The sequence below is a fragment of the Drosophila subpulchrella genome, unplaced genomic scaffold (genome assembly GCF_014743375.2).
Source record: "Drosophila subpulchrella strain 33 F10 #4 breed RU33 unplaced genomic scaffold, RU_Dsub_v1.1 Primary Assembly Seq55, whole genome shotgun sequence".
Classification (NCBI taxonomy): domain Eukaryota; kingdom Metazoa; phylum Arthropoda; class Insecta; order Diptera; family Drosophilidae; genus Drosophila; species Drosophila subpulchrella.
The window spans coordinates 587,927-598,986 of NW_023665692.1; the positions used below are offsets into that span (position 1 = coordinate 587,927).

The following is an 11,060-nucleotide window of genomic DNA, read 5'->3' on the forward strand; positions in this document are numbered from 1 at the left end:
CCTTTAGTCCCTTAAGCTGAGTAACGCGTATCTGATAGTCGAGGTACTCGACTATAGCGTTCTTCCTTGTTTTTTTGTTTATTTATTGTGTGAATACCCGGATGCCCGCGACTCCGAGCCTCACCCGGTACCTCCTTCCGCTTTCGTTGACCAGGACGCAACGCCTGCCGCCCTTCCGCCGTGCCGTCGCGACCGCGGGTGCCTCCTCAATTCCCTCCGGCCACTCGCTCCTGGCAACCTCGCGCCAACCGCCTTCTTCCGGGGCCGACACTTGCCGCATGAACTGCGGCCGCGGGCCCGTCGATCCGGGCGTCGAAGTTTGCTGCTGCAACGGAGGTCTTTGGGTGGCCGGTGGCTCGGGCCACACCCACGGTCCCTTCTCCAGCGACTCTGCCTCCCCCGTCGTTGCCGTCGTCGCCGGTGTTGGCGGGCCCGTGCTTGGTGTCGGCGGGACCCACGCATCCTGTCGGCTTCTCGTCCGGGGGTCCCGAGGGTTGACCTTGGGTACCCCCTCCTCCCATATCCTGGGCTCCTCCTTCGCCGGTCCTGTCGCGGGCCCCTCGGGCCACGTCCATACCAGCGTCTGCTACCGCCACCGCACGCCCTCGGCCACGAACGCCCGTGTGCTGTGGCTCACGTGCGCGGCCGGCACCTCCGTCCGCACCACCGACGGCTCCTCCGCCCGTGCCTGGTGGACTTCCTCCTCCTGTGGTTGTGGCATTGGCTGCGCGGTCGCCTCTTCGCTTGGCGTGTGCTCCTCCGGTCGCTGTGGCTCGATGTATCGCGGCGTGGGTGGCCGGACCGGCCTCCACGGCGGCGTGGCCAACGGTGCTCCTCCGTCGCCGTCTGTGAGCCACTCCCCCTCGTAGCGGGGAGTGGGTGGTACCTCGGGCAACCACCGCGGAGGGGATGGCGCGCATTGCTCGTCCTCGTCCTCGCTCCTCGGACTGGGCTCCTCGGCCGCGTATCTGGGGGTGAGTGGCACTTCCCACGCGTCCTCCACCGGTGCCTCCCACAGCCGTCGCTCCTCTTCCTCCGCCTCTCGCAAGCGGGCATGCCATCGCGTCGCCGCCGCCTCGTGGTCCTGCCGCAGTCGCGCCTGCCATCTCGCCTCCTCCTCCGTCGACCGCTGCTGCTCCTCGTCCGACGGCTCCCGCTCTCGGAACCGTTTCCGAGTCTCCTCGGTGGCCCGACAGACATCCTCCGAGTGGCTCCTCGGAAGTTCCGCTCCTCCGATGTCCGTCGTCCCGCGCGGTATCCGACCGCCCGCCGCCGCCATCCGTAGTCGCCACTCTCTCTCCTCGACGGCGGGATCCCCGACCACCTCCACGTCGCTGTCGGAGCTCACCGCGGGTTCTGGTGCGGAGTCCTCGTCGCGGGTCCGCTTCAGGGCCCGCCGCGGAGCTCGGGTAGGCCGGGTCTCCGACCATCCTTGCCCCGGGCGAGGTTCCTGGAGGGCCGCCATCCTCCTGCGTGCTTCGGCTCTGGTGACGCGTGTGCTCATTTTGGTGTTCTGATTTTTAGTGCTGGACCGTCGCCAGGCTCCCCATACATGAAACCTCGGTTGCGCGCCTTCCTTTTGCCCGATACCGTTATTTCCTTTCTTTGGGGCGCTCGCTCTCTTACGGTACAGCTCTCTTTGCTGTATCGTCTTCCCCCTTTCTTCGTAAGCCACAAGTTGTACTCCCTCAGATCACCGTGGCACTCTGGATGCTGCAGTTCGTTGTACTTCCCGGTTCCGTAACCAACTTGCTTGACACCCTACCTTGATCACCCTTGGTGAGTATTCTTGGAAGTTGTCCTTGGGCCTACACCTTGCTTCGGGGCGTTCCTGGTTGGTATCCTTGGTATCCTTGGGGCATTATTGGGGTATCCTTGAGGTGTCTTTCGAGTACTATTGGGGTATCCTTGGGTATCCTTGGGGTATCGTTGGGCTATCCCTAGGGTATCCTTCGGGTGTCCTTTGGGTACACTTAGAGGTATTGTTGGGGTGTCCTTCGGGTATCCTTTGGGCACACTTAGGGTATCCTTCGGGTGTCCTTTGGGTACACTTAGAGGTATTGTTGGGGTGTCCTTCGGGTATCGTTGGGCTATCCCTAGGGTGTCCTCCGGGTGTTGTTGGAATATCCTTGGTGACGTGATGTGCTTTCGCTAATGTTGTTGTCGACCTTGTCCGTGTCCTTCCCGCATGGTCAACCACGGATGACTCTGGCAACTGCCCGACGCTGAATCCTGTTGCCATTGCGGGTGGATCCCTATACGTTACCCGTATCCTTGTAATGTTTTGTAAGTGTCCCCTTCCGCCTGGCGTAATCGCGGATGACTCTGGCAACTGCCCGATGCTGAATCCTGTTGCCTTGCGGGTGGATCCCTATATGTTATCCGTATCCTTGTGCTGTTTTGTAAATGTCCCTTCCGCCTGGCGTAATCGCGGATGACTCTGGCAACTGCCCGACGCTGAATCCTGCTGCCTTGCGGTTGGATCCCTATATGTTACCCGTATCCTTGTACTGTTTTGTAAGTGTCCCTTTTGCCTGGCGTGATCGCGGATGACTCTGGCAACTGCCCGACGCTGAATCCTGCTGCCTTGCGGTTGGATCCCTATATGTTACCAGTATCCTTATGACTTATATTTATGGTTGATCTTCCTGCGTGGCGTTTGGATGACTCTCGCTTCGGCCTGACGCATAATCCTTTGGCCTCGCAGTCTGGATCAACGAGAAATCCTTATCCATGTCCTTGTGCTATCCTGATTGTCCTTTCCGTGTGGCGTATGGATGACTCTCGCTTCGGCCTGACGCCTAATCCTGTCGCCTCGTACCTGTTGTTAGACATCTGACGTTTCTGCTGTCTGCTCGTTTTGTTGCTTCAGCTCGCCAACGTGAACCGTCCTTTCTTTCTTCGACCTGGTAAGGGCCATCGTACCTCGGGGCTAGTTTTGCAGCGAATCCTTCAGCCGCTTTGGACAGGTGATGTTCCTTAGCCCACACTATGTCGCCCACCGCTGGTGACCATTGCCTTCTTCTCAGATTATGGTGTCTGGCTTGGTCCTGGGACGCCTTTTCTATATTTCGCCGTACGATCTCGAATACCTCCCTCAGTTTGTTGGCATTTTCCTCAGGGGTCTCCGTAGCTCGTCCAGTGCCTAGGGTTTCCTTGTCATATAGGCTGCTGGGTAGACGTGGTTCCCTGCCCTGGGTGAGAAACGCCGGTGTATGGCCGGTGGATTCCGATGTGCTCGTGTTCACTGCTAGCATGATCTCCGGCCACTTCTCGTCCCAGTTTCTCTGGTCCAGCCCTGCGAATTGCGCAATCATGGTCTTGACCGTTCTGTTTGCTCGTTCGGTCGGATTCTCTTGTGGTGTGTATGGTGCGGTGAACTGTTGTCTGATACCCATTTCAGCCAGGAAAGTTTGAAAGATGCGGCTTGCAAACTGAACTCCGTTGTCCGTTATGACCATCTTCGGGACCCTGTACCTTGCGATTATGCGCTCCCTAAACGCCTTCTTGAGCGACTCTGCTGTCGCACTGCGTAGGGGCACCATTTCCGTCCATTTCGAAAACCTGTCTATCATGACCAGCAGCATTTGGTTCCCGTGCTTAGATCTTGGTAGGGGTCCAACGAAGTCTGCACATACCGTGGCCCATGGTTCCTCCGACATTTGGGTCAACATCTTCCCGGCAGCCTGCATCTGATTGGGCTTAAACCGCATGCAAATCTCGCATTTTCGTACGTGGGCTCGGGCGTCTCTATGCATGCCTGGCCAGTAGTATCGGGCTGCCAATCGTGCAATTGTCCTTCGGCTTCCTACGTGTCCCGCGGACGGTGCGTCGTGGTTTTCCCTCAACACTGTTTCTCGTAGCGACTTTGGGACGCACACCTTCCATGACGCGACGTCTTCACTGCCTGCTCGGTGAGGTATGTTTCTGTACAGTATCTCACCATCCATAACATAGTCCGGGTACTTCTGCGGTTGGGTCATTATCTTTTCGCCCATGTCCTTGATCCAGCTGCACTCTCCTGAAGTTATTGTTGCCGATGCCTCTTTTAATCCTCGTAGCGTCTCTGGTAGTGGTTGTCTTGATAATGCGTCGGCCACCACGTTTAGCTGGCCCTTCCTCTACGCTATCTCAAAGTCGTACTGCTGTAGCTCCAGGGCCCATCTGGCGATCCTTCCTGAAGGGCTTTCGATGCTGTTGAGCCACTTAAGGGCCATGTGGTCGGTTACTACCTTAAAGTGGTAACCTTCCAGATATGACCTGAGCTTCCGGATCGCCCAGACGATCGCCAAGCACTCCTTCTCCGTTGTCGAGTAGTTCTTTTCCGCGCCGTTCAGTGTTCGGCTCGAGTAGGAGATTACTCTTTCGCCCTTTTCGGTGTCCTGGGTCAGTATCGCTCCGATGCCGTAGTCGCTGGCGTCTGTTTGCAGGATGAAAGTTCTACTGAAGTCCGGGCATGCTAGCACTGGATCTGCCACGAGTCTTGCCTTAACTTCCTCAAACGCCATCTGGTGCTCTGGTGTCCACTCCCACTTACTGCCTTTGCGCAGCAGGTCGTTCAGGGGATTGACGATCCTGGAAAAATCTGGTACGAATCGGCGGTACCACGATGCTACTCCTAGATATTGCCGGAGCTCTTTGACAGTCGATGGCGGTTCTAGTTCAGCGATGGCGGCTACTTTTTCAGGATCTGTTCCTATTCCCTCGCTAGTCACTCGATGTCCCAGGTACAACAGCTCCTTTTTGAAGAATTGGCATTTTTCTGGATTCAGCCTCAGGTTTGCCTCCTTTAGACGCCGGAACACTTCTCTCAGGTTTCTTTTGTGTTCTTCCAGCATGCGACCGATCACTATTATGTCATCCTGGTAAGCGAATGCGTGAGGTGACATCTCGGGGCCAATTACTTGGTCCAAAACTCGCTGAAACGTTGCCGACGCCGAGTGAAGTCCGAACGGCATTACCCTTCACTGCAACAGAACTTTGCCTGGTACCGTGAACGCCGTATATTGCCTGCTACTCTCTTCCAGTGGGATCTGCCAGTATCCATCTTTCAGGTCCAAGCTGATGATGTACCGCGCTTCCCTTACTTGATTTAGGATGTAGTTTATGCGGGGCATCGGGTAGGCATCCTTCACTGACTTCGCGTTGATCTGTCTGAAGTCGACGCACAGTCTCCACTTGCCTGCCTTCTTTTTCACCATCATGATGGGGGAGCTATATGGGCTCTTTGAATGCTCCATGAACCCCATTTGGAGAAGCTCGTCAACGTTTGCGTTGATTTAGTTTGGAGAGGTGGCATTGTACGATCCCCGCTCGCTTCTCTGCGGCTGAGGTCGTTGGCCATTTCCCGATCGTTGGCAGCAATCGACGCTCCTGACATCCACCTTGCCGCATATCCAGCAAAATAACAGCCGCTGGTTTCGACATCCTCTAGCCCAGTGTCCGTTCCCACCGCATTTCCGACAGGCCTCCTGCGGGTCTGTGATATGGGTGGCATCTTGTGGCCTCTGTGTGTTGCTTGGCGGCCTCCACAAGGTATTGTTTGGCTGTCTCAGTTGCTGTGGGGGTGGTGTCCAATGGCCTCCGCGTGTTGCGTCTGTTGCCTGCTGTCGTCTGGCTTGGTGTGGTGGTGACCATTGGTCATTTCCTCGTGTGTCTTGGTTATCTGTCTCCTCGCATCTCCTGCATGTCACCTGCGTTGGTGATGCCGAGTTGGTCTTTGAGAACTTGTCCTGTGCAAAAACTTCCCGTTCCTTTTCAAGTTCTTCGTACTCATCGGCTAGGATCATTAGCGTATCCAGGTCCGACACTTTTATGCTCTTAAGAAAAACCGTAGGCCTGGGGTGCAGTTCTCTTTAATGACCCTTAACGTCTCTTTCGTGGAATAGTTAAGTGGCCTCACAATCGTCTGCATGTCGATCATGTAGTCCTTGAACGACTCGATGAAGCCTTGCTTCCGTTGCCGAACCTGGCCCGCCAGCCTGGTGAAGAATTCTCTTGGCAGAAAATAGGTGTGGAAGCTTTCTATGAACTCTGCCCAGGTTCTCCATTGCTTGTTATTGGCGATGAACCATTTCAAAGCCCTTCCTTTAAGCAACTCCGGCATAGCTCGAGGGATCATATCAAGGTCCAAGCCGTACGTGTTGGCGGACCATTCTAGCTGCTCCAGGAACTCGACTGTGGGCCTCTTTTTGCATGTTGTCAATGCACAGGCTTGCAACTAGGTTGTCCCCTCCAGCGTTCGTTAACGTAATGCTTGGGCCGGCTCTGTCATGGTATGTTGCCTCCAGTTCGGCCCAGATGTCGACGAGTTGTGGGTCGTTCTCTGTTTCTGAGAAGTATTCCGACAGTGCCTTCCTTATGTCTTCTAACCTGCGTTGTGGGTCGTTCTCTGTTTCTGAGAAGTATTCCGACAGTGCCTTCCTGATGTCGTCTAACCTGCCCTCCAGGGCGACATTCAGCCTCTGTGCGACATGGGCGAAGTCCTCCGTCTTAAGGCGGTAAATCCACTTATTTCCCATTTTTATTGTGCTGTTCTGTTGGGACAATCACGTTGGGCGCCAGATGTAACGAATTGATTTTCTTGTCTGCTCGCTACGAGATTCGTGCGGCTAGCTCAGAAGATTGTGTGTTCCTCCCACCAAATTTATAAGACGTGACTGCCCCGTAGATCAGTGAGAAAACAAAGGTGTTCGTACCCAAAGGTACTCAACATGACCACACCCAACAAATCAAGCAGTAGCCGAATTGGGAACAGTACCAGGCGCTCAGTAGCACTCACTGCAGATGAGAATTGCTGGTCAGCATATTATATCATATGTCTCACTAACTCACCATCTCACCATCTCACCGTCACAACGATACGCTGACCCGCCAATGCAGTCAGCACATTTGCGGTGTCAGACGAGCCAACTACGCAACTGCTACCGTAATCATAATTCCCTGACCTACTTTAGAATATAGCTTCTGTCACTAACCATTACACTAAGCGTCCGTGTTCTAAGTAGAATATAAGCAGGTATCAAATGAAGAATAAATCAGTTATCAACACACCTCATAACTCCGCGGTTCTACTTCCTACCTCTAGGAACAGGGCTCGTAATACACTATCTCAACTAGCAGCTAACCACGTTAGCTCAACCTCAGCGCAGTTCAGCATCGCCTGTGGTCCGGCATTGCAGTAACCATCGTTACCATTGCCGCGACGCGATCGTCCTGCAGGTGTCTACTTCGGTTAGGCACAAACATTGGTGACCCCGACGTGATCCTTTAACAACAAAGGATCACACTCAAGCAACCCCCTTCCCACTAAAGGAACTTCAGCTTCATCCAGCTTCAAAGGATACGCTTCGTCTTCCAGCGTCACAGGAACTTCAGCTTAATCCAGCTTCACAGGATACGCTTCTTCTTCCAGCGTCACAGGAACTTCAGCTTAATCCAGCTTCACAGGATACGCTTCGTCTTCCAGCGTCACAGGAACTTCAGCTTTATCCAGCTTCACAGGATTCGCTTCTTCTTCCAGCGTCACAGGAACTTCAGCTTAATCCAGCTTCACAGGATACGCTTCTTCTTCCAGCGTCACAGGAACTTCAGCTTAATCCAGCTTCACAGGATACGCTTCGTCTTCCAGCGTCACAGGAACTTCAGCTTTATCCAGCTTCACAGGATACGCTTCTTCTTCCAGCGTCACAGGAACTTCAGCTTAATCCAGCTTCACAGGATTCGCTTCTTCTTCCAGCGTCACAGGAACTTCAGCTTCATCCAGCTTCACAGGATACGCTTCTTCTTCCAGCGTCACAGGAACTTCAGCTTCATCCAGCTTAACAGGATACTCAGCTTCATCCAGCTTCACAGGATACTCAGCTTCATCCAGCTTCACAAGATTCTTTGTTTCCAAGACACACAATATGTCTACTTCATTCATTGAGGAAACAAGTCACACAAGAATCGATTTACACAATCGATTACTAGACACCCAAAACGAGCTGCAAGGGAAAATCCAACAGCTCATTAAGAATTATGGCAAGGATTCTGCCGACCGACGCCACCGAGACGGATATTATTCCGGTAAACTAACTCAGTTAAACGATCTTTGGCAGCAGTTTTGCGACCTAGATGAAGAGGTCCAGCAAGCGGCACTACCCACTGGAAGTGAGTACTCTTCACGACTAGTAGCACTTAAAGAGCTGGTCGAAAAATATCAGAATATCTTTCTGGACAACATGCCGACTGGAAGCGGGCTTCCGAAGGCCCCCAGACGAACTTCGGCCAACATCAAGCTCGCAACAAGAGATCAAGTCAAAGGAGATTCCACAATTGACACGGTGATCCGACAGTTGCAGAGAAGATGCAACGAATTGGAGTCATCATTAACATTAGCCTCGAACGCTCCAACTGTCACCCCAGCCCTACAAAGGCACCTGGATCTCCATTGGGCGTTACTAAGGCAAGCCCACGACGAATTGGATAGCACACCTGGGGCCGCAGCTCTGGCAGAAGCAGAGCTAGCCCAATTCCACACATTATACGAGGAATACGAAATGAACCTGCTACGAGAAAACGACGCGCCAATGAGCCTAAACTTGGCACTTCCGCCAATTAGCATTCCGGAGTTCAACGGCGAGTATCTAGACTGGCCACGGTTCCATGATCTCTTTGTGGAATTGGTACATAACAAACCATATTCGGCCAGTCAAAAACTACATATTCTACAGAGTTCGCTTCGTGGTGAAGCGAGAAACGTCTTGACAGACACAGCCTTCTCACAGGGTGGCTATGACGACACCTGGTTGCGTTTAAAGGCCAGGTACCAGAACGGAAAAATACTAGTATTCGCCGCCATTGCAAAAATTATTGACCATAAGCCTATAGACGGCTCCTCGCGCCAACTAAGGGCCTTGCATGACACTATAAAAAATTCAATGAGTACTCTTAAAAACCTTGATATCAGCACAAAATCCTGGGATCCAATCCTATGTTTTCTTATCAGAAGAAAACTAGACCAGCAGTCTCTAGCTGCTCTTGAAAATTCAGCGGATGCACCAACGGAAATTCCAACGTTATGGAGTGTACTGACGTTTATTGAGCGGCGCGCTTGCATGCTGGAGACGATAAGCGCTCAACCCACAGCAACACTCCGCTATCAGTCAGTTCACAACGAAGAGAGCTGTAAGATTTGTCATCTAGGACCACATCATATTAGAGCATGCAGCCGTTTCCAGGAAATGGACCCCAAAACACGGCGCCAAGCCATTATTCAAGTAGGAGCATGCACAAATTGTTTGTCTACAGCTCATAAGGTTGAAAACTGTGGATCACCGACCACTTGTCGAGTCTGCCAGCAACGGCATCATTCACTGTTACACCAAGGACCGACTAGCAATCCAGTGGCCGGCGCAGTAACCGTTGCAGGCTACGACCACGAAGGAGGATATACTTTGCTCGCGACCGCCAAGGTCTCATTACAAGGGCCAAACGGTCAATTACAAACATGTCGCGCTGTAATAGATGGTGGATCACAGGTGAATCTTATTTCAAGGAGAATGGCAGATCTGCTATCTCTTAAACAAAGGTCACCGATTGAAATATCTGGAATCGGAGGAAAGATATCAACAGCAATTAGATCAACACTAAAGCTCTCATCCTGTACATCAGGGTTTGAAAAACTATTAGAGGTATTTATTATGCCCACAGTCATTACAGACCAACCGTCAGTACCGATTACAACCGATCTTAATATTCCCGAGGGACTGCCGTTAGCAGATCCTGACTTTCGGCAACCAGGACCCATTGACCTAACTTTAGGGGCTGAAGTATTTTCTCGTGTAATTACCGGTGAATGTCTTGAACTAGGACCTAATAAACCTTTGGCACAAGGCACAAGGCTTGGTTATGTAATCACAGGTTATCTCAATAAAGAAACCTCATCTGATACGGAAATCAACCCCAATCTAATAGAAAACAGAGATGATTTTTCAGGACCGAACGCTGCTTATGAGCCAACGAAAGATAAAAATCCGATGAATATAGAACCGACGTCTCATCAATTCAAAACCTACAAGAAGGCTGACGTTGGTTCAACATTTCTAAACTTAACCAAGAAAGATCTTAGTTTTGTTGCAGAACGTCCACATACCATAGACGTGCCAAATGATCAAATTCTACGAGGGCACAATTTCAGTCCCCACGGTAATGTAAATTTTATCGCAAAGGGGAGTGTTCAGCAGCATCAAGAAGATGTGAAGGACCTGAATCACAAACAGGAACCGCCGCAGTTGAAGATCTCCCGTGGTCAATGATTTGTTAGGTGCTTTCTATACAATTCGGCCAAGGGCTGACCGACATCACGCCTTTAATTGAGGGTACCCCTCAATGGGGGGGAGAATGTTCGTACCCAAAGGTACTCAACATGACCACACCCAACAAATCAAGCAGTAGCCGAATTGGGAACAGTACCAGGCGCTCAGTAGCACTCACTGCAGATGAGAATTGCTGGTCAGCATATTATATCATATGTCTCACTAACTCACCATCTCACCATCTCACCGTCACAACGATACGCTGACCCGCCAATGCAGTCAGCACATTTGCGGTGTCAGACGAGCCAACTACGCAACTGCTACCGTAATCATAATTCCCTGACCTACTTTAGAATATAGCTTCTGTCACTAACCATTACACTAAGCGTCCGTGTTCTAAGTAGAATATAAGCAGGTATCAAATGAAGAATAAATCAGTTATCAACACACCTCATAACTCCGCGGTTCTACTTCCTACCTCTAGGAACAGGGCTCGTAATACACTATCTCAACTAGCAGCTAACCACGTTAGCTCAACCTCAGCGCAGTTCAGCATCGCCTGTGGTCCGGCATTGCAGTAACCATCGTTACCATTGCCGCGACGCGATCGTCCTGCAGGTGTCTACTTCGGTTAGGCACAAACATTGGTGACCCCGACGTGATCCTTTAACAACAAAGGATCACACTCAAGCAACCCCCTTCCCACTAAAGGAACTTCAGCTTCATCCAGCTTCAAAGGATACGCTTCGTCTTCCAGCGTCA

General features: G+C 52.1%; 1 protein-coding gene across 1 annotated transcript; it reads right to left on the bottom strand.

Moving 5' to 3' along the window:
• Nucleotides 1–586: 586 nt before the first annotated feature.
• LOC119562539 (DNA translocase FtsK-like) lies at nt 587–1,504 on the bottom strand. The gene is made up of 2 exons (XM_037875734.1): nt 1,293–1,504; nt 587–1,214 (listed from the first exon to the last, which is right to left on the bottom strand). Exons 1-2 carry the CDS (start codon nt 1,502–1,504, stop codon nt 587–589), a joined length of 840 nt encoding a protein of 279 aa, XP_037731662.1.
• Nucleotides 1,505–11,060: the final 9,556 nt, after the last annotated feature.

Coding starts and splice junctions, on each gene's coding strand:
- LOC119562539 (XM_037875734.1), bottom strand. CDS start 1,504: ATGAGCACACGCGTCACCAGAGCCGAAGCACGCAGGAGGATGGCGGCC. Junction 1,215..1,292: donor CCCGCCGTCGAGGAGAGAGA/GTGGCGACTACG, acceptor GGAACTTCCGAG/GAGCCACTCGGAGGATGTCT.